The sequence below is a fragment of the Ascaphus truei genome, chromosome 3 (assembly GCF_040206685.1).
Source record: "Ascaphus truei isolate aAscTru1 chromosome 3, aAscTru1.hap1, whole genome shotgun sequence".
NCBI classification, from domain to species: Eukaryota; Metazoa; Chordata; class Amphibia; order Anura; family Ascaphidae; genus Ascaphus; species Ascaphus truei.
Window position 1 is genome coordinate 418,455,499 of NC_134485.1, and position 23,443 is coordinate 418,478,941.

The window sequence follows — 23,443 nt, forward strand, 5'->3', positions numbered from 1 at the left end:
TACTGGAGTATCTCCCAGTGAGGAGTACTGGAGTATCTCCCAGTGAGGATTACTGGAGTATCTCCCAGTGAGGAGTACTGGAGTATCTCCCAGTGAGGAGTACTGGAGTATCTCCCAGTGAGGAGTACAGGAGTATCTCCCAGTGAGGAGTACAGGAGTATCTCCCAGTGAGGAGTACTGGAGTATCTCCCAGTGAGGAGTACAGGAGTATCTCCCAGTGAGGAGTCCTGGAGTATCTCCCAGTGAGGAGTACTGGAGTATCTCCCAGTGGGGAGTCCTGGAGTAGATCCCAGTGAGGAGTACAGGATTATCTCCCAGTGAGGAGTACTGGAGTATCTCCCAGTGAGGAGTACTGGAGTATCTCCCAGTGAGGAGTACTGGAGTATCTCCCAGTGAGGAGTACTGGAGTATCTCCCAGTGAGGAGTACAGGAGTATCTCCCAGTGAGGAGTACAGGAGTATCTCCCAGTGAGGAGTACTGGAGTATCTCACAGGGAGGAGTACTGGAGTATCTCCCAGTGAGGAGTACTGGAGTATCTCCCAGTGAGAAGTACAGGAGTATCTCCCAGTGAGGAGTACTGGAGTATCTCCCAGTGAGGAGTACTGGAGTATCTCCCAGTGAGGAGTACTGGAGTATCTCCCAGTGAGGAGTACTGGAGTATCTCCCAGTGAGGAGTACTGGAGTATCTCCCAGTGAGGAGTACAGGAGTATCTCCCAGTGAGGAGTACTGGAGTATCTCCCAGTGAGGAGTACTGGAGTATCCCTTCTCCTTGGGCAGCCAGTGTGACGGAACCTTAACCCTTCCATTGCCGAATGTCTAATGGGGCATAGAGTTTTATATGTAATGTATACAGCGATCACAAGGCGCTGGCCCTCTCTCCTCCTCCGTTCAGACAGGAACATCTCATGCCACTTTAGGGGCCCGTGTGTTATTGCCAAAGTATTGACTCTTGGACACCAGAGGGGCTATAACAGGAGTGGCCAACTCCAGTTGTCAAGGGCCACCAACAGGTCAGGTTTTCAGGATATCCCTGTTTCAGCACAGGTGGCTCAATCGTTGACAAGGCCACCTGTGCTGAAGCAGGCATACCCTTAAAACCTGACCTGTTGCTGGCCTTTGACAACTGTAGTTGGCCACACCTGGTCTATAAGATAGAGTAGGGGTGCGCAAATTTTCCCACCTGGCCCCCCCTGCCTGCTCTCTCACCCGGCTCGCGCCCCCTGCTCGGCTCCGACATCAGATGATGCTGTGGGGTCATGTGACATCACGTTGGCATGGCAACGTGACGTCACGTGACCCGGTGGCATCATTTGATGCCGGGTTGCCATGGCGACGCATCGCCCGAAGCCAAGGTACAGAAGCCTCATGCGGTCCTCTGGCATTTTATTTAAATATCTTTGGGGAAGCGCAGGGCCTCTGTAACCGCCGCTCCCCCAGAAAATCTACGCGCGCCTCAGTTTGCGCACCCCTGAGATAGAGGATAGTCTTACTCTGATACTCATGTAGTTTGAAACATTGGGGGAAGGAGGGGAAATGACATTGGTTCCCGGGTTCCGCAGAATCACCTCCCCTGCAGCACCCACCACTCTAGACCTTGAAAGCGGAATGTTACACCAAACCCTGAGACCCCGACCTGCAATGCGCACAACCAGTGAGATTTAAGGCATCTGGCCTGGGCCAAAAAATTGTATTTTAATACCCAAGAGGGATTCTTTACCACAGAAACCTATCAGATGCTAAAAATAAGTGGGCCCGACTCTGTCTCGCTGGGCCCGACTCTGTCTCGCTGGGCCCGACTCTGTCTCGCTGGGCCCGACTCTGTCTCGCTGGGCCCGACTCTGTCTCGCTGGGCCCGACTCTGTCTCGCTGGGCCCGACTCTGTCTCGCTGGGCCCGACTCTGTCACGCTGGGCCCGACTGTGTCGCTCTGTCCGAGGCATGCACCCTCTCTAACTGAGGTCTACTGTTCATTTAAAGGGGAATTCCCACATAGAGGCTCAAAAAAAAGAAACGTTTTGCTTTTTACTGAGCCACCCGAATTCCAGCATATCAGCCACGTCTGTTTATTTGTTTCACTAATAATGTCTTCATAAGGTGTTTGCAAACAGTGGCGGAGTAAGACCACCTGGGACCCTTAGACATCAAGACCTTGGGGGGCCTTTCCTCGAGGTAGCCCCCCATCTGCAGCATCTCGTGACATTGCATTGTCATGGCAATCCGTCGCCATGTGACATCGAGTCGCCATGATGACGCGACGCCGCTGGGAGGCCCTCTTACACACGCACACCTTCCCTTGGGTGAGGTCGGGGGACGCTGCAGCTCACTCCTCCGGTCGGGCGGAAGTTCGGAGAGTATGGCAGACAGTGCCCGCCGGGCTGCTGCATGGGGAGCTGGGGAGCGACAGCACCGCAACCTAAGGGGGGGGCGCCCTAACTTTGGGGGGCCCCTAGGCACGTGCCGTATTCAGCACTATTTGCATACATAGAACAAAACAATCTACCTGTAGATTTTAGCACTGACTTATTGTCAAAAGGCGTTAGATAAAGATTGGAAGAACTTTCCAAAGCATTCGTTTGCCATAGAAATGTTAAAGCAGCCATGCAGGGAGCTGAACCCCATTAACTTCAAACTCGGGGACCCCCTGTTCCCACAGCTACTTACCTCCGTTGGTGCTGCCGACATCTCTGTGAAGTTTCACGGTCGTGCAGGGCCAATAGAAAAGCTGCAACGGATGATGTCACAGGTTCCTATTGGCCCCCGTGACGCTGGACATTTAAACGCCGCCATTTCGTTAGGCACACAGTTTCCTGACTGCAGAGGGACTGGCACCACCGGCGGAGGTAAGTATCTCTGGAAGGAGGGGGTCCTAGGAGATGAAATGAATGGGGTTCAGCTCTGGGGACCCCCCCTGCTTCAAACCTATCGCAACAACAACAAAACAAGCAAGGCCACCTGGATTTGTGCTTTAAAAGTGTGAAAAACTTATCAAACAAAGACTTGTACAGTTCGCATTAGTTTCCGGTCTCGATCAGCGACATTTAACTTATTGAACCTGCCACTGCCCTTAGTTCAGTTTCATCCTCGGAAAGTCTGAACCTTTAAATATTGTTATTGGCCAATGTAATTAACCCCATTAACCCCTGCTGGGTCCGTTAGCAGTTATATATAACAGACGACAGAGAAGCCCAATGCTACATCCAACATGACAGAAATACACAGTAAAATATATATATTTTCTCTTGAAAAAGGGTCATTTAGTTTAACCCTTTGGCCAAAGCGTTGTAAGCTTGCGAGCCACGACAAGGCAGACACCCGTTCGCAAGGCCTAACACTACCAGATAAAATACTAATATACCTCTATTAGGATTAAAATTCTCATTTACCTCTATTAGGAGGGAGAAAGACCACATTGGATCTATATCCAATATATATCTTTTTTTTTTTAATGTTTTAAAAAAGGTCTATCTCTTCCTGTTCCTTTAAAAGCCGAATGATAAGGTCATAGAAACGGTTCCCCTAATATTTAACAGGTTGAACCCTTCTTTCAATCAAGTACGTCTCATTTTTAAGTACGTATGTAAATAATTTGATTTACATAAGTGCCAACAATGTACGCAGCACCTTACACAACTACAATAGGTAAATCAATGACAAACAGTGCAACAGGTAAATAACATAAGACCAAGGGAGACTCTGCCCCACACAGCTTACACTCTAAGTGGCATATACTATTTGAAAAATATAAATAGGTTTTATTTTTTTATTCGTATTATAGTGTGCCAAAGTACTGTATCCTGGCCCCAAAATAGTGAGGCTGGACGGTGCAGGGACAAAAAAAACAAACACACATGATAGGATTTTTTCCTTTGGTCAGAAAGTGCCTTAAAAGTGGAGAAGCATCTCAGTGAGTAACGACACTGACTGGCACTGAGTTGAAGCAAGGGAACCTGGTTCAATTCCCGGTGTCGGCTCCTTGTGACCTTGGGCAAGTCACTTTATCTCCCTGTGCCTCAGGCACCAAAAACATAGATTGTAAGCTCCACGGGGCAGGGACCTGTGCCTGCAAAATGCCTCTGTAAAGCGCTGCGTAAAACCAGCAGCGCTATACAAGAACATGCTATTAATATTATTAATAATAATTATTATTATAAGCACTTCAAGAAATTCCAAAGCCACTTAACATTGGGGCGAAGTCATTTTAGGAAGGTTTCTATAAATATGTATGCCCCGCAGACCTCATTAAAAGAGATCTCATTCAATGTAAGAAGAATGATGAATTTTGTGAATAAAATAGTTGGGATAATGTGTGCATCCATTGTGCCTGATAACTCGCGGGCTGTTTTTTTTTCTTTTTGCGTCAGCCCTCTGCAGCCGGGATATTTGAACGCCGTGGCTGTCCTCTCTGGCATTGAAGGGGTTAATTGATTAATTTATAAAAATGTTTTTACCAGGAAGTAATACATTGAGAGTTACCTCTCGTTTTCAAGTATGTCCTGGGCATAATAACACCATCCCCTATGGCTGCCCCAAATCAGCATTGAGATATTACCCAATTGATTTCCCTCGCTGGCAGTCCCCAATGCCTTGTAATTGTAATACCGCATGCGTCCCGACAGAGGGCGCTGGAGAGGTACCGCTCCTGCACACTTTTATTCACAGGGAGGCGGGGATTTGTGACACTGTGTGTGTGTGTGTGCCATTGTGACGTCACAATAGGCTGGATTGAAATAGGCAGAGCGGGCTCATTCACAAAGAGCCGGACTCCCTCTCTCTCGCACTCGCACACAGCGCTGGGCACTCACCGGGGACCCGCACACCCAGGTAACGTCCCCCGTGCTGGGCATATTAACCCTTTCTATCTGCTATGCGGCTCTATAGGGGGCGAGGGGGTGCTATAGGATATAGCTATATCGGGCTGACCTTCACAGCACTGCGCTATTTGTGTTTTTATTTTTTATTATGTGTTACCAGGAAGTGATACATTGAGAGTTATCTCTCGTTCTCAGGCATGTCCTGGGCACAGAGGTATGATGGGTATATTTAACTGCCTGATTGTAACGTATGTTTCCACTCTTGTAGATTGTAAGCTCTTTGGGACAGTGCGCTGCTGTCCTTATCTGCTGCACCCGTGTGTGTTAATGGGGATTTTCTATATGGGCACCGTCTTCTGCACCCCGTTGTACTGCGCTGCGGTGTATGTTGGTGCACTCTGCATAAATGATGAATGCTTTGGGGAGTGTGAGGGGTGAATGTCTGCGGGAGAATAGCAGAGGGAGGGTGTGAGCCGGGGGTAGGGGAGTGTGAGTGGTGCATGTCTGCGGGAGAATAGCAGAGGGATGGTGTGAGCTGGGGTAGGGGAGTGTGAGTGGTGCATGTCTGCAGGAGAATAGCAGAGGGATGGTGTGACCCGGTGTAGCGGAGTGTGAGTGGTGCATGTCTGCGGGAGAATAGCAGAGGGACGGTGTGAGCCGGGGTAGGTGAGTGTGAGTGGTGCATGTCTGCGGGAGAATAGCAGAGGGACGGTGTGAGCCGGGGTAGGGGAGTGTGAGTCGTACATTGCAGCCGCTGGATAGCAGAGGACGGTGTGAGCCGGGGTAGGGGAGTGTGAGTGGTGCATGTCTGCGGGAGAATAGCAGAGGGACGGTGTGAGCCGGGGTAGGTGAGTGTGAGTGGTGCATGTCTGCGGGAGAATAGCAGAGGGACGGTGTGAGCCGGGGTAGGTGAGTGTGAGTGGTGCATGTCTGCGGCGGGATAGCAGAGGGACGGTGTGAGCCGGGGTAGGTGAGTGTGAGTGGTGCATGTCTGCGGGAGAATAGCAGAGGGACGGTGTGAGCCGGGGTAGGGGAGTGTGAGTGGTGCATTTCTGCCGCGGGATAGCAGAGGACGGTGTGAGCCGGGGTAGGGGAGTGTGAGTGGTGCATGTCTGCGGGAGAATAGCAGAGGGACGGTGTGAGCCGGGGTAGGGGAGTGTGAGTCGTACATTGCAGCCGCTGGATAGCAGAGGACGGTGTGAGCCGGGGTAGGGGAGTGTGAGTGGTGCATGTCTGCGGGAGAATAGCAGAGGGACGGTGTGAGCCGGGGTAGCGGAGTGTGAGTGGTGCATGTCTGCGGGAGAATAGCAGAGGGACGGTGTGAGCCGGGGTAGGTGAGTGTGAGTGGTGCATGTCTGCGGCGGGATAGCAGAGGGACGGTGTGAGCCGGGGTAGGTGAGTGTGAGTGGTGCATGTCTGCGGGAGAATAGCAGAGGGACGGTGTGAGCCGGGGTAGGGGAGTGTGAGTGGTGCATTTCTGCCGCGGGATAGCAGAGGACGGTGTGAGCCGGGGTAGGGGAGTGTGAGTGGTGCATGTCTGCGGGAGAATAGCAGAGGGACGGTGTGAGCCGGGGTAGGGGAGTGTGAGTCGTACATTGCAGCCGCTGGATAGCAGAGGACGGTGTGAGCCGGGGTAGGGGAGTGTGAGTGGTGCATGTCTGCGGGAGAATAGCAGAGGGACGGTGTGAGCCGGGGTAGGGGAGTGTGAGTGGTGCATGTCTGCGGCGGGATAGCAGAGGGACGGTGTGAGCCGGGGTAGGTGAGTGTGAGTGGTGCATGTCTGCGGCGGGATAGCAGAGGGACGGTGTGAGCCGGGGTAGGTGAGTGTGAGTGGTGCATGTCTGCGGCGGGATAGCAGAGGGACGGTGTGAGCCGGGGTAGGGGAGTGAGCTGCTGTCCCTGGTTTTGTCGCAGGATACAGGACACTGTGCTCTGCTTGTTACACTATTTCTAGTTATTAACCCATTTGCAGCCAGACTGGAAACAGATGGCCTTTTATTTATTAAACCCCCCCTGGGGGGCATCCTACTGATCATCTGCTTGGTTAGGTTACCTCTCTCTGGGACATAGGGGATTATCTGGTGTTAGTGACCCATCGCCCTCTATATTCTGTGCTATGATCTGGCGTTGGATTTAACCCTCTCTGGTGCTCTTCAGGCGACCTGGGATACATATAAGTAATTACCCCTTTGTGGGGTATATACTGTATGTGATGTGGTGTTTGTCCTACTCCCTGTGGGCTACTAAATCATTGCTGGTTTATTCCCAGGGGCTGTATATGTGATCTGTGCATCACTAGCTTTTGTACCTTTCATTGGTCCAGTTGTTGAAGTGTGCGCGTGCGCGTGTGTGTGTGTGTGTGTGTGTGTGTGTGTGCGTGCGCGTGCGTGTGTGTGTGTGTGTGTGCGTGCGCGTGCGCGTGTGTGTGTGTGCGCGTGTATTAATAGCCACTGAAACAAAAATAAAGGTTGGTTTATTAAAGTGGATTGAAACGGTTCGGTCCCATTAGGGACAGTTTATCTTAAAATCTATACACATAAATAATTTATGGTAACAAACACAGGGGGTTCCTAATAGACATTTTAATTACCCCTTTAATGCTGTGCTCTGCAATATGTGACGTTCGCTTATTTGTATTCCCTGTATTCTAATGTTCTTGTGAAACGTGATGTACTGTTAGCAACATGGAAATGTAATAAAGCGCATATACCCATGTATTCCAGCACTACGTCTGGCAGAGCGCTTATCCACAAGTGTCAAAGTCCTAACAGCTTTTCAATTTAGACCAACACAAACCGTCAGAAACAGCTTCCCAGAGCGAACCTGGGAACGTTTTCCAGTCTCCCAAGAATGTTTGTTCTTCAGTATTAGGTGAAACCTTTTTTATTTGGACTAACAATTGATGTCATAGGACAAGCTTTCGAGAGTTCTCCTCTCTTCCCCAGGTCAGCGATACTGATAATATACAAAGGTTTCTGTGACTTAGACAGGGATTGGAAAAGAAAAAAGGAAGAATGTAGAACAGAGAGATGTATATGGGGTGGGGTGGGGGAGGCACTGGAAGGGTGTTAAAACATAGATAAGGAAGGTGAGAATTGGGGATGGGGGGCTGTACATCCACAGCAGCACAGAGGGGGAAGAGGATGCTGGGGGGGTGGAGGTGGAGGTGAAGGATGGCACAATGGCAGGGAGGACCATTACAACAAATGATAGTGTGTGAGAAACCCCATGTCTGCATTAAGTCCACTTGTTTTGGTGTCAAAGAGTCTTATCATTCTGAGCTCAAATGTTTTCCGTTCTTGGGTGCGTTTGAACATTCCATTGAGGAATCAAAATCAATGTGTGTTTCTATGTAGAATCCGTGTCTGACGTGTTATTAGACACGCAAAGTGAGACAGTATTTTAAAACACACCCTTTAGCCCATGAGTGTCAGAAGGGCACACAACGCCTTGCAAATCAGCTCATGTCCTCATTTAAGTCTGCAATCCTCCCAGAATCCTTTGTGAGATTATTAGCATTATTGTTTTATTAGAGACATGTTCCGCAGCTCCTGTCCTGCTCAACATTTTTTTGCGTGTGCTTAAAATCATCATTTTTTTCCTCCCCTAGCGTCTGAGGTTACCATGGTTACCTTTCACACTGCTCTGGGGAGAACTCCATTTTAAGCTCCCGGACACTTAATATTTCAAATCCTTTTATCTCCGGGAACATAGAATCAGATTTTTAAAATAAAACGTTCAAGAATCGATCACGTAAAGCAGGCCTAAGTAAAACATATCTATTTTTGATCTATGGTGCTTAAACTTCTCTCTCATTAAGAAAGAGACGGCACTAGGGTTGGCGATAGAGGCGCACGTATGTAATTGTAATGTATACAAGTATTTTTACTTTGGTGCGCCAGAAATACGCCAAAATTGTCAGTAAGTTTTTTTTGTTTTTTTTTTCCCCCCCATACAAGGCAAGTTTGATGCAAATAATTCCTAATGCATTCATATGTATGAACACGACGCGTACGAAAATGTGCGCCAAATCAATATATTCCACCAATGATTTTAGGAGAGAGGTGTATTTATTTTGATGCAGTGCCCTCTTTCACATCCAATCTGACAACTTGTATAGTTAAATACTTCTCTATTTTTCTTATCATAAGAAAGGGTAATTTAGTTCAATTTTGTCCAAATTATTTTAAGCCGGCAGCCACGTCACGGTGTGGCCCATCTGTGGGTCCTAACACAGGGGCGGGCAAAGCCAGTCCTCAAGGCCCACCAACAGGTCGGGTTTTCAGGATGTATGTATGTCTTCATATAGCGCCATTAATGTACATAGCGCTACACAGCAGTAATACACGAGACAGTCATATAAATAACACATAATGGGAAGAAGTGCTTCAGACATAAAGGTAACATGTAGGAAAAGGAGTCCCTGCTCCGAAGAGCTTACAATCTAATTGATATCCCTGCTTCAGCACAGGCGGCTCAGTCTTTGACGGGGCCACCTGTGCTGAAGCAGGGATATCCTGCAAACCTGAACAAAGTGCACACAGAGCGCACCGGGGGTTAATAACCAGATCCTGCAACCTGACCTGTTGCTGGCCCTTGACGACTGGAGTTGCCCACCGCTGCACCTGCAAAAATCTCTCGCAACCTCTCTAATGGAGGGAGAACTGTCTTAATAGACAGGTCATTCAATGCCCCTTTTCAACTCATTGTCCCTAAAACGTCTTGTTACATAGCCCACGGGTTGGCCACGGGGAGATGAAATGGTGGCTTGTGATGTGTGGAGCTGGGCTAGTTCTCCAGGTGCATGCTGCAGCCGTTGGCTGATCCAGCGTCTCAAAATAACACCCGGCTAAGGAGAAAATAGACGGCATGTTGTGTACAAGCTGTCCCCAGATCTGCCGTCTCCAATATCACCAGGACAATAGCACTGCGGGCAGAGGGATAAACGCGTATCGTCGGGTGCAATGGCCTCGGGTTTTATTAACTTCTTCCCTGCCAGTGGCCTGCAATCCGTAGCAGCTACGGGGTTAAATGTCTGCCCCCTGGTTTAAAATCCAGCATCCTATCCATGTGCCTTTGGGACGGTACTGTTACTTTGTATTGCCTGGGGAAGCATACATTAGAGTGTCAGCTCTTTGGGGCAGGGATATATTACACAGGTAATTATTTCATCGGGTGCTGTGAATAAATTGTGCTTTATACAATGTTCACCTGAGCTCTCCTGTATATAAATGATTTATATGCACAGTTGATGTAAAATCTCCCCCCCCCCCCCCTTGGCGCCTGTGCTGCGCGAAATGATGACTGGCCTGTCAATCACCGCCGCGACCTGCATGGCAGTGATTGACAGGTCATCACCATCGCTTAGTGAGTAGTGTGGGGGGGGGGGGATGGGGCGCTGGGGGCGGAGCTAGTTGGAGTGTCCGGTACTCTGTCCCTTCTCTCCATGCACAGTGTGGCAGGGGGAGGAGTGCCTGGGTGAGAGAGTGACAGATGCACACACAGAGCTGCAGGTGGGGGGAAGGGGATTAGTCGGAACGCCTCCCCCCTCCCTCTGGCACTAAACAAAACGCTGGCACCTTAGTATTTCATTTTTTTGTCCACCCCTGATATATTAATGTGTGTATATTTATATATAATAATTATACACACACACACACACACACACACACACACACACACACACACACACACACACACACACACACACACACACACACACACACACACACACACACACACACACACACACACACACACACATCTGTTACCTGTAGACACCTAATTACAGGCACTTCTATAAGAGGTGGATAATGCATTCTTCCTCTGTGCAGTCAGGTGTAACATCGCTGTGTGCGGCAGAACAATGACACACCTGGTCACCTCCCCAGAGCCAGAGGCTGCTGCTCTCAATCACCTGCTAATGGAAAATGTCCCCAACGTACGGCCTTCCAAAGGCATTGTGTGCCGTGTTCATTCATACGTAGCAGCGAGCTCGTTATCTGCGTACTTCCGGCTGCTGTGCATCGCGTAGTGTGAAACCCTCCAGGCTACTGTGCATCGCGTAACGTGAAACGCTCCCGGCTACTGTGCATCGTTTAGTGTGAAACACTTCTGGCTACTGTGCATCGCGTAGTGTGAAACCCTCCCAGCCATAGTGTGCGCGAGGGATGCAGAGCGGCCACGCGAGCGAGGCAGAGTGACGGCCGCGTCACACGAGCGGTTCAGCCAATGAGGGCGAACCAGCCTTGTGACGCGTCCGCCACACCTCCCCATCGCCTCGGACCTCGGGGATCGCTCGAGCGATGTGCGCGCCTACTATATTCGCAGATTAGGGATAAAATGGCCTCTGTTTATGTGTGCAGTAGAGCACTCAGGAGTTGCGTTATCTGCAAGTAATATTCTTCTTGGGCATACTTGCTTCCTGCCTGTCGGGGGTCAGTGCTTTGGAAGAAGCCGTAGGCCGCGCTTATAGTGACAGCGACAGCGATGCTGACCTCACGCTGCGGTCGCTGGAAAATCAAATTGAAGTGACTTCCAGCGATAGTCACCGCGCCGTTGCGTCGCTACTACTATAAGCGCACGCGCCGGCGTCAATACATTTGTTTTGCCGCGACGTCGCTGTCGCCGGCACTATAAGCGCAGCCTTACACAGGCTTATCCAGTCTACGTTACAGGAAGTTGTTCTATTCTAATTAAATATGAGATCACACAGCACAAAACAATTCCTCCAAAAAGTTCTAATCTCCCAAGGGAGTCCCTACACGGGGCCCGTGGGGTGGTAGCAACGCCCCTAATTCTCATAGAGATAATTCAATATACAATATGGCCCGCAGCACTCCAAAAAGATAATGAATCACTCAATATAGCAAATGCAAAAATAATCTTATTTGCAAATAACAGTTGAGAAGTCTATGAGAGATATAGACACCCCGTCTGAATTGTGTGTGGGAATATTGCTGCGCTGCTCTCTCTTTACGTGATTTAATCATTTTTACATTTACTATATCGAGTAATTCATTTTCATTTTTGAGTGCTGCTGGTCATTTATATTATAAGCCTCGTTCCACCGGCACGCTCAAAGCAAGAAGTCCTTGGCTAACCGTGCGTCTAGGAAGTGGTATACTGGTTGAAGGTGTTTATCCCTTGTAGCAGATCAAAAAAAACAAACATTTTGTAACGAATTTCACAATCTGTCTTCCTTAAACGTAACCATACTTAAAGCAAAAACCTTTACTGCTTTTGTTCGGAAATGAAGCACAAAACACTTTTATATTTGTTGCCTTTTGAATAGTTTTTGTTCCTCTGCTTATAGCCGAGTCCTTCTCAAAAGTTCATAAAGATGAGGGAGGTGAAGGCTGGGGTTTCTGCGCAAAGCCGGAGATCACCGTCTTGTTCAACAAACGTGGAGCATTCAGATTAAATCAAACCCGTCCCATATCCGCACGCCATGTCTACACACTGACTATTAGTGTAAGACATCAGGTCTAGGAGTGGCCAGCTCCAGTCCTCAATGGCCACCAGCAGTTCAGGTTTTAAGGATATCCCTGCTTCAGCACAGGTGGCTCAGTCTTTGACTGAAGCAGGGATATCCTTAAAACCTGACCTGTTGGTGGCCCTTGAGGACTGGAGTTGGTCAACCTGTGGCCCGCGATGGCATTTGGAATGGCCCGGCCTGACGAAGGAACAAAAACGAGAAATTGATTTAGGGAACAATACGAAACCCGCAAATGTAACAACATGAGATGGGGACATTTATGAATATTAACATACATTTTGAAAATGAACACCATTTTAATAACTTCTTTAAAAGCATTAAAAAAAATAAATCAATTAAATGGAACGTTATTCCCGGTATTTGTTTTCTGTGAGCAGACGTTTTCGGCAGTGAACTTTGTTAAAAATAAGGACAGATCTGTAGTGACAGACGCTCCTCTGGGCTCATGTCTCTCTGCGTCTGTTATCAACCTCAAACATCGATCGCGATCTTGAGACCGTTAACGGAAAACGCCATCACACGGAGACATCTTACATTCAGATTCTTTTCATTTTATTCCAATTTCAAGTTTTTATTTTTTTTCATCTCTTCTCGATTTACTTTCTTCTGGTGTTAATATTTTAATCTTTTTATTATCCTTGTTTTACTTTTGGCGTTATTTAGTTGAGTGTGGGGAGGCAGTAGGAGAGTACCCCACCTAAAAATGTGTTCTCATTTATCTGCGCGCCTAAAAAAAAAAAACAACGTTGACCACCCATAGTCTAAAAAAATACTCTGGATTGTCGCTTTCAGTTCAGGCGTCACCCACAATGCTTTGCTTGGTTGATGTTGGGATGTTCTCTGCGTTGTCCTGTGCCCCAGCCAGCCCTCTTGTCATTGGGTAAGACCATCGTTCTTCACTGCTACCCCCTCTTTTTTTTTTTGGAGAGCGCTGGAAATGATCTTTGACCTGATGACTTGATGGCGGAACCGGCATTTCATCCTCAGCCTCGTCCACAGGAATCCTAGCAATTCTTTTAAAAATAAAGTATTACTCCAAAAACAAACAAAAAAAAGTGCTGGCGCTTTCCTGCTGGAGGAGGCCAGATCTAAGAGATGAATCGCCCGGTGAAATGTGATCCGCGCAGTAATGAGCCGGAGCTGGACAATGCCCGGGGGGGGGAGTTTCCCACTGGGCTACTCTTCCGTGGACTTGTGGCCGGAATGACCTCACATTCCACGCGCTGCAATGTTGCCATCACATTAGTATATATGTACGAGTCCCTGCAGGGCTGTTCCGTACCCAGCAGAGACCTTACAATGGTTTCTTAGGCGAACCTGTTTCTCTTTCTCATTGTTCCGATGCCGTAATTATTGGCGTTTTCATTTGAACCAGGAGGGGGTTAGTAAGTAAATGGGGGAGGCTCAAAGCCAGTCCTCAAGCCCCCCCCACCCCCCCAACAGGTCAGGTTTTCAGGATATCCCTGCTTCAGCACAGGTGGCCCTATCAGAGGCTCAGTCAAGGGCCACCTGTGCTGAAGCAGGGATATCATGAAAGCCTGACCTGTTTTGGGGGTCTTGAGGACAGGAGTTGAAAACCCCCGGCTTAGAACAAACGTGTTTGTACATTTGGTGTAGAGTGGTATTATTTTTTTCTATAGCAATGAAAAGTATGTCGTAGACCTCCTGTAGGTTTCCGTGGTGATCACCTTGTTGTTGTTGTTGTTGCTTTTATACCAATTTTAAGAGATTTGGTTTTCTTGCCCTTTCCAACACTGTTTTTTACTTGTAAAATCTGATGCTCCGTTCAAGAGGCCTAAGCGTTTGACGTATTCAGTGTCCGGGAGGTTAAAATGGAGCTCTCCCCATTGCCCAGTGCAGTCTAAATGTTACCATGGTAACATCAGTATAAAGGGGGGAGAGGGAGGAGGGGGTACGATACCTTTTTATTGCACCATCAAGCCGTTGAAATGTTACACGCTTTCGAACCTCTCGGGGTCCTTCATCGGGTACAGTAGCGCCCCACTAATACGGCGGGTTTCGTTCCATGGCCCCCCCGCCGCAAAGCGAAAATCGCGGGCAATTTTTGGCGTCTATCGCAAGTCTGCGGTCCCCCCGTTCTGCGCATGCGCGACCTCGGCAGCCCCCGTTCTGCGCATGCGCAGACATGGCGGCCCCCTTTCCCGGTACCGCCGTATTGGCGGATCGCCAAGAAGCGGGGCCCTACTGTATGGCAGAAATAGAGAAGCACAATATAACATGCAGTGTATGTGAGAGGGATATCTGGTTGCAATGGGTGTTGAGAGGAAGTGGGAAATAAGATAAGGGAGAAACAGGAGGCCTGGTGTGAAAATTAACAGTAAACCTAAAAGGCTTTTCTCTATTGAAATGCAAAAGGCCCAGACAGCAAGGAGACATGAGGGAGAGTGGGACAGGGTAGGGTTTGTGTATAAATATCTGTATATCAACCCACTATAACTATTTTAATGTCTGGTTATCTGTATAAAGAGTTACCAGGGAATAGTGTTTCAGAAGCTAGAGATTTAAAAAATATATATAAATCTTGTTTTTTAACATTAAAAAGTGAATGAAGGACATGCTCAGAGGACAAGATATTTTACATCATGAGTTAAACTCTTCGAGGCTTCTGGGAAAACAACATGGAGGTGAGTGACCCCTCTTCCCTGTTTCTAAGCTCACTCATCCCACTTTCTTACGTGCAGTTCTTACTAAGCACTTGTGAATGACCGGTGTATTACAGACCGGGGGATTACAGACCGCTGTCCCTGCATCAGAGAGGTTATCAGAGCCTTTTCCGGGAAGTGATAGGACCCGCAGATGGGCCACACCGTGACGTGGCTGCAGGCTTAAAATACTTTGGCCAAAGAATTGAACTAGATGACCAGATAAATGAGAAGATCCCTGTGTCGGCTCACTTTATCTCCCTGTGCCTCAGGCACCAAAAATATAGATTGTAAGCTCCACGGGGCAGGGACCTGTGTCTGCAAAATGTCTCTGTAAAGCACTACGTAAAACTAGCAGCGCTATACAAGAACATGCTACTATTATTATTATTATTATTATTATTATTATTAGATAACCAGATAACTATTAAACTAATATAATAGGTCATATTAGATGTAGCACTGGGCCTTTCTGTATTTAGTTCCAAGCGTTGCTGCGTAAGGCCTCGTCCATGGTTGTTGCTTGCTGCCGGAGGCGCGCTTCCGCTCAGCACTGAGCCCCTACAGTCGCAATTAGAGCGGCTTTAGTAGGGGCTCGCCTACGCTTCTGCAAGCGCGCGGAAGCGCAGGTCTTAGCTGAATTTTAAATTTCAGCGCTCGCCGGAGCGCAGGGCCGGTCACGTGAGTGGTTCGCCCAATGAGGGCGAACCAGCTCCGTGACGTCACTGGCCCGCCCCCGACACGCCCCCGGACGGCGCGCTGTCTAAGGCCAGGGAAAGCACCCGCTTTCCCTGAGCCTCCGCACGCCTCTGCACGGGTCAGCGCATAAGCGCTGACCCTGGACGCAGCCTAATTGTAATGTACCACTTTGAGAGCAGCATTACAACTCCAATATATGTTTCGATTTGGATTCCCTGCAATTTGGAAGTTGCTATTCCATTAAAGTCTGAGTTACAAAGTTATTTTTGGAGAGATCCAGCAGTAGCCATTTTTAATGATCCCACCCCAAAAAAAATGGTTTCACATTTCTAAACAGGAAAATGAAATGCAATTTGTGCATCTAAAAGGGATGGAATAACTGTAATTTTACCCTTTAACCTTTTGGCAGCCGAAGGGTTAACATGCAACACAGCCTCTGTAATCTACATCTGTTGTCTAGCCGAACAGGGAAAACATCCCCTGGACACGCACACGCGTGTTCATCTACGTAGGTCTCGTGCTTCTGCTGCTTTGAAGCATTACTGTGAGAGAGAGATAAGGATGGGTGTGTCTGCTGCCCGCGCGCTTATTGTCAATCGGATGGTACAAGAAGAAGGCCGCGTGTTCTGCCGGCTGGAACGTGTAAGCAGATCAACAACGCAGCTTTTTCGTTGTCCGAGCGAGCCCCTCCAATGTGCCGGCACGGGCGGGTGAGGTAATGACGATGGCCGGACACTCTCCTCCCCAACCCCCAATACCACATCTACATGGGGGAGAAACGCGTAGGGAGATATATTGGATTTGCAGTAAAGTGAAGACACTAAAGACACAGCGGTTTTGCAGTTTATGATGAGGTCCGAGCAACAAAACATATGAAAAATGCTTGTGTGTCAAGTTTTGGTGAAAAAGGGCATCGATCACCAAGATGTAAGCCCTTAAACATGTCACTGCCATTAGTATAGGTTGGTCCTAGGAGGGGGTGCCTTTTAAAAGGCTTTTTCAAGATAATTGGCCAAAAAGTGCATTACAGTTAAGGAAATATTGGCCTATGACAAGCTCTCTTTATATATTATTGCGTGTAATGTATAGAAACTGCACGCCCCCCACCTTAATGAGACCAGCTGGGCCACTGGACCATACTCCGTCCCACAATGTGCAGCCACTTAAGTTTCAACATCGCCCCCTCATTCCCTGCACACTGTAAGCTCTCGCGAGCTTGGCCCCCGTTACCTCTTTGTATCTGAGCCTGTTTGTCCTTATTTGTAGGTCATTCTGTTTATATAAGATGCATACCCCCATTGTACCGCACATGCGGAATATGTTGGTGCTTTACAATGAAACGATAATAATATATGAATCTATAGGCTATTTGAGGACTGTGCCGGTTTGCAGCGAGTCTCCTATCCCAGCATGGTTTGGAACAGGAAACCCGATCGCTTGTAGTTCTGCATACGTAGGTGCAGTGAGCTCACAACCGTCTGTATTATTCAGTGAGCCAACACTGAGCTCTGTTGTATCCCAAACAATGCAGAATGGTTACATCACGAGTTGCCAGCTGTCCATGTTTTGGGGCAGGTTACAGCATTAACCAGTAAGCGGTGTGGCTATGCACGCTGATAGCATTGAAGATACAGTATTATATTGACATTCTATACACTGCACTGGGGGTTTCAACTTTTTTTTGGTTAAGGAAACCGAGAATTATATTGTGAAATTCTGGGAAACCCAAACCCTCTCTCCCCCATCCCTCGACCCCTCTTACACTCCCCCCTCTCTCTTCCCTTCCCCCCTCTTACATTCCCCTCCTCTCTCTTCCCTTCCCCCCTCTTACATTCCCCTCCTCTCTCTTCCCTTCCCTTTCCCCCTCTTACACTCGTCCCACCCCTCTTACATTCCCCTCCTCTCTCCTGACCTCTTACACTCCTCTCCCTCACCGCTTACACTCCTCCCTCTCTTCCCTTGCCCCCTCTCTCTCCTCCCCAACCCTCTTACATTCCCCTGCACTCACCTCACCTCTTACACCCCCCTCCCCTCCCCCTCACCTCTCTTCACTGCCCTAGGCCTCAGCAGATAAGTTACAGTGAAGCAGAAAAGATCTGGTGAGCACATTCGCATGTCTCAGACAGGTCTGCACACCTGTTTTTCCCCATTATCCTCTAACATACAGTGCTTCCACTGCAGCAAGGGATTCTGGGAAATGACATGCAAATGAACACACCGTGTCACCTTCTGCTTCAAATCCATTTTGACATGGACCCCTTATAAGCATATGCCTGCCGCATAAGTAAAGAAGAATATATTCACACTGGTTGTTTAATGTGAGCATGTACACCAAAGAAACCACATATAACCACCACGGTAAGGGTCTTGGGTTCCATTCTTCCAAGGAGAAAACAGTTGGGAGCGCAGGGCCACGTGGCAGCCAAAGGTGCAATAAAGTGGAAGCACTCAGCCAGGTAACCCCTTCTTAAACCATGAAAACACCAGGTGCGTCCTAAAAATATCCCATTTTAACTGCTCTAAAGATCTCCTGTCGCACTGTCAGAGGTACAATGGTTATAAAAGATATATTCGGTAGGGTAAGCGGAGCGGAAGCATTATTACATGAACCGCTTGGTGTAAGCAGACCGGGGGACGGAGACTTTGACTAGAGGTCAGTCACGCAGAGACAGGCACACGGGAGTGAGAACACGGCACAGTACTGATGGGGGATGCGCAGTTTATAGCAGCAATGCTGCCTCCTTTGCAACTTTTAGCTGCTGCCTATGAAGTCCCTGCTCTGCTCGGCGTGACTGCATATATATTGTGTGGCACGTACGCGAAGGTGTATGTAGGTCTGGACATCTGGAGCACAGATGTCCTGGAATTAAGGACCTGTTACGACGACCGAGGATGGCGGAAACTAAGGCTAAGTCCATACAGCTTTCGCTGAAGCGGGTGCGTTTTTCGGACATGCTAGATGTGCCGTTGGGGGTGTCTAGGGGCGTGTCGGTGACGTCACGGAGCTGGTTCGCCCCCATTGGGTGAACCGCTCAAGTGACCTGCCCGTCACGCCGAGAAATCCGTTTCAACTGATTCCTCGTGCAACGCGCGCCACCTCCTGCTGTCGCGCGTGTGGTCTAAGGGCGCGATCGATGCCTTAAGGCAATGGGATCGCGTCACGCGGTCTGCGGCAGCATGGACTGAGCCTAATACTTTACAGCAGTGGCGCTCAACTTCAGTCCTCAAGACCCTCCCCTCCAACAGGTCAGGTTTTAAGGATATCCCTGCTTCAACGCAGGTGGCTCAATCGACTGAGCCACTGATTGAGCCACCTGTGCTGAAGCAGGGATAGATTAAGCCACCTGTGCTGAAGCCTGGATAGCCTGAAAATCTGACCGGTTGGGGGGATTTGCGGACTGGAGTTGAGCCCCTGAGTGATAAAGAAGGAAGATCTGCTTGGTATGTGTGTTGTCCGACGATGACATAGCGTAGGCGGGCCTGAAATAGTTAACACTCAGGTGAACGCTTCAGGGAAAGGATTAGAACAGTTGGATGCAAATGATTTCCTTTTGTGTTTGTTGGGACACAAAGTGTTTCTTGTGTTAGGTATGAAAACACCGCCTTTCTGATAACTCTGTTCCCAAGACATACTGGAAAACGAGAGGTAGCTCTCAATGTGTTACTTCCCGGTAAAACATTTAATAAATAACTCTTCCTTGAAGCCGTTAATTAATAACCCTTCCTTATTTATTTAATATTTTTGTTAAATGTACCTGAACAGGTCAGGTCGCTGACACGCGGTCCCTACAAGTTCGCAGGGAGCGCCCAGATCTCGAGATATATATTTGTGTTTATGTGCCGTGTTTGACACCACAAAAAAAACAACCAAATGATTGTAGGGTCTCCAATCCTAAGGATATTGTAGGGTCTCCAATCCTAAGGATATTGTAGGGTCTCCAATCCTAATGATATTGTAGGGTCCCCAATCCTAAGGATATTGTAGGGTCTCCAATCCTAAGGATATTGTAGGGTCCCCAATCCTAAGGATATTGTAGGGTCTCCAATCCTAAGGATATTGTAGGGTCTCCAATCCGAAGGATATTGTAGGGTCTCCAATCCTAAGGATATTGTAGGGTCTCCAATCCTAAGGATATTGTAGGGTCTCCAATAGAAAGTAGCAGAGTAATTTCCTAAGGATATTGTGGCTTTCTTCTGGCCGACATTGCAATGCAGACCCTGTAGGCCATATTAAGTCCACCGGCATTCTCGGGAACGGGGTTCCCCAGAGGTGGGGACACCACAGACCGACTCAGAGACCCCCACGTTTCAGGTAATCTAACAAAATTTGACCCCCCCAAACAAAAAGACCAGAGTGGACGTCTTTGATAATACACCTGTAGGTTGTCACATACAAAACTAGGTATCTTATTTTTGCATTTTTATACAGTTATAGCCATTTTTGATCCCAATGAAGTTTGGGTTTTGTTGTAGGTTGTGATAATAAAAAAAATGTGTTCGATATATATATATATATATATATATATATATATATATATATATATATATATATATATATATTTATTATTATTATTATTATTATTATTATTATTATTTTTTATCATTTTTATCAAAATAAAGTGCGGAAAAGGATACAGAACTTAAAAGGGGGGATGGGGGGAAAGTAACACGAAAAGTGTTGAACTTTTACATTATGCACAAAGAGAAAAATAAAACATACAGTGAATATAAGAGCCCCAGACTTTAGCCTCGGACCTCCACGACACGCGCCAGAAACCCAACAACCATATAGTTGGGATAATAGAACCCCACTCCAGATTAACCAGTTCTCAACTCACCCCTAGTCCGCTAGTTATTGTATTGAGGGCTAGTCTTCCGGAAAAGCCTTTATCCGTGGAAGCCGTATTTGAAAAACGTAGGCATAGAGGTGTTTAAGGTTGCCATCAGCTTCTCCATCTCCAGTACCAATCTCACGTTGTCTGTGTGGACCTGGAATGGGGGCGGCGTGGTCTGCTTCCACTGCAGTGCGGTGGCACAAGGTGCGGCTGTCAGCAGGTGATCAATCCGTTTGTTTGTTTTTCGGGGGAACATCTGAGACCGGTTTCCCGGGAATTATTATCACGGTATCACTGGGAAACATCAACCCCCCACCACTCGTTTGATCTGTTCTCGAATTGTGACCCTGAAGGGCATTATCAATGGACATGACCAAACAGTATGGACAAGCGAGCCTTTGTGACCGCACCCCTCTAGCGTTGTGCACTCGCTCCTGTGTAAATGTGTGATAATCTAGCCGGAGTCGGGTACCACCTCATGAGGATGTTATAGCTGTGTTCCACAAAGATGCACGAGCCTCCGCCTCGCACATATCGGGCCAGTCCCCCTCGGAGATCTCTGCCCCCAATCTCCCTTTCCCACAGTGTCATGTCATCGTTTTGCTTGCCCATCCCGGGAATTTAGAATACTGTATAGAGCCCACATCGCCTCCTCTGATGCCCTCGTACGGGGAGGTTGTGATACTTTTAAATGCACCAACATGAGTTCTTCATATATGAAATTGTGTACAGACCTCGCAAAAGCTCACGGGTCTGTCCTTCATGTGTCCTCAAAGTGTACAGATGAAGTCGAGATCTGTGAGATTTCAAGATCTCTGAATATTTTAAACTGTAAAGAACTGTTATGTTCCCTTAAAATGTATCACAGCCTAAGAAAACATGTTTGTAATAAAGCCATTGATAACAATGAAGTGGGGAATACTGATCCAGTGAAAGGTTTCGTCCTATCTACCCTTTGTCGCCCTAAGTTGACATTAAATGAACTCTTTGGCCTGAAGAACGAATTGAGGTCGCACAGTTTGTGTTGTGTATTCGGAACTAGTTGTTGTGCCAACACCCATTCTCCAACTCCCTACCTTCACACAAGGAAGACGCTTGGCAATAAAACATGTATTTAATCTGAAGCCATAATCAAGGGAGGGTGTCAAATTATACGGCACGGTAAGAGACGGTTCTGCATTGCTTTATAATGTAGCATGTTGGTTTTTAAAAGCTCTTAAAAGCTTGAACTAATAGAGAAAGGTCATCACTTTTGAAGTTATTTCTGCACATCTGAACCAAGAGGGATAACACAATAATTTAGTAGGATATATATATATATATATATGTGTGTTAGATTGTAAGCTCTTCAGGGCAGTGATTTCCTTTCCTATTGTCTGATTTTGCTGCACTTATTGTATTATTATAATTCCCTGTACTGTATTCTTTGTGAAGCACTGAGTACACTTTTGGCGCTATATAAATAAAGACATACAATACGTGTGTGTGTGTATATGTGTGTGTGTATGTATGTATATATATATATATATATATATATATATATATATATATATATATATATATACACACACATATATACAGATGTATATATGTGTAAATATATATATATACATGTGTATATATAAAGCAGAAAATAGCCGTGTTAGTCCAGTTGCGATAGTGCAGAATAAATGAGTTCTTCAGTATTAGGTGATACCTTTTTTATTGGACTAACAATTTATGTCATAGGACAAGCTTTCGAGAGTTCTCCTCTCCTCTGTGTGTGTATATATATATATATATATAGACATACATATGTCTATATATATATATGTTATGTATATATATATACACATTTACACATACATATACAGTATGTAGAGAGAGAGAGAATGGAAATATTACTGTATGCTCATTTGCATGTCTTAGACAGGTCTGCAACCCTGCCTTTCACCATTATCACCCAGCACACAGAACTTCCACTGCAGCAAGGGATTCTGGGAAATGACATGCAAATGAGCGCACAGTGCCACCTTTTGCTTCAAAACCATTTTACATGGTCCCCTAAGCTATGCTTTACTGTGAAGGGTTTTTGTCACTTTTTTTACTCACCATAACTTTACTATGTGTGGTGAAACCCATCCCTGCTTCATTTTGCAAAGCCAGTATAATCAACCCCACACTGAGGAGACCCATTAAGGTTGAAACAGCTGTCTGTGGGTGGGTTTACTGGCTATGCATCTTAACCCTGGCTGTGCTCAAAGCTGTGAAATGTAGCAACCATGTTAAATGGTTTTGAAGCAAAAGGTGGCACTGTGTGCTCATTTGCATGTCATTTCCCATAATCCCTTGCTGCAGTGGAAGTGCTGTGTGCTGGGTGATAATGGTGAAAGTGTGTGTGTGTGTGTGTGTGTGATACAGACAGGATAGTTAGTCAGTGGTTCTCTCTAGTGCAGGGGTAGCCAGCTCTAGTCCTCAAGGGCCACCACCAGGTCAGGTTTTAAGGACAATCCCACTGATTTAGCCACCTGTGCTGAAGCAGGGATATCCTGAAAACCTGACCTGTTGTTGGCCCTTGAGGACTGGAGGTAGCCCAGCCCTGCTCTAGACGAGTATTGAAATACTTGCAATAAAATATGTTGTGTTTTATCTTTGAATGGATTGGGTTTGGCTCTCCCTGCACTGCTCCCTGCACTGCTCCCTGCACTGCTGCGCTCAGTAGAGCGAGGGGGAAAGGGGGGAGACATTACTGGTGTGGGTGGGGTGGAAAGGAGAACAGGGTACACAGTAACACACAAAGATGGGAAGACAAGTACTGAACAGTCTGCATTATAGTCTTAACGCGTGTGGTCAAGGGTATAACTAGAGCAGGGCTCATCTCCAGTCCTCAAGCCCCCCCCCCCCCCCCTCAACAGGTCAGGTTTTCAGGATATCCCAGCTTCAGCCCTGTTGGCGCAA

The 23,443-nt window shown here is 47.4% G+C and overlaps 1 protein-coding gene across 4 annotated transcripts in view; it reads left to right on the top strand.

Annotated features, from left to right (window-relative positions):
• Positions 1 to 4,695: 4,695 nt before the first annotated feature.
• The window catches only part of RELT (RELT TNF receptor), an 80,785-nt gene continuing 62,037 nt past the window's right edge, over positions 4,696 to 23,443 (top strand). The window contains exon 1 of one of the 4 annotated variants that reach the window (XM_075592727.1): positions 4,696 to 4,821. Coding sequence is in view for 3 of the 4 variants with exons in the window: in XM_075592724.1 (XP_075448839.1) it covers positions 16,364 to 16,386 (23 nt within the window). In the remaining variant the exon portion in view is untranslated. Of the gene's footprint in view, positions 4,822 to 16,242; positions 16,387 to 16,444; positions 16,526 to 23,443 lie in introns of those variants that run through there. The other 3 variants (XM_075592724.1, XM_075592729.1, XM_075592725.1) reach the window with 3 other exon arrangements.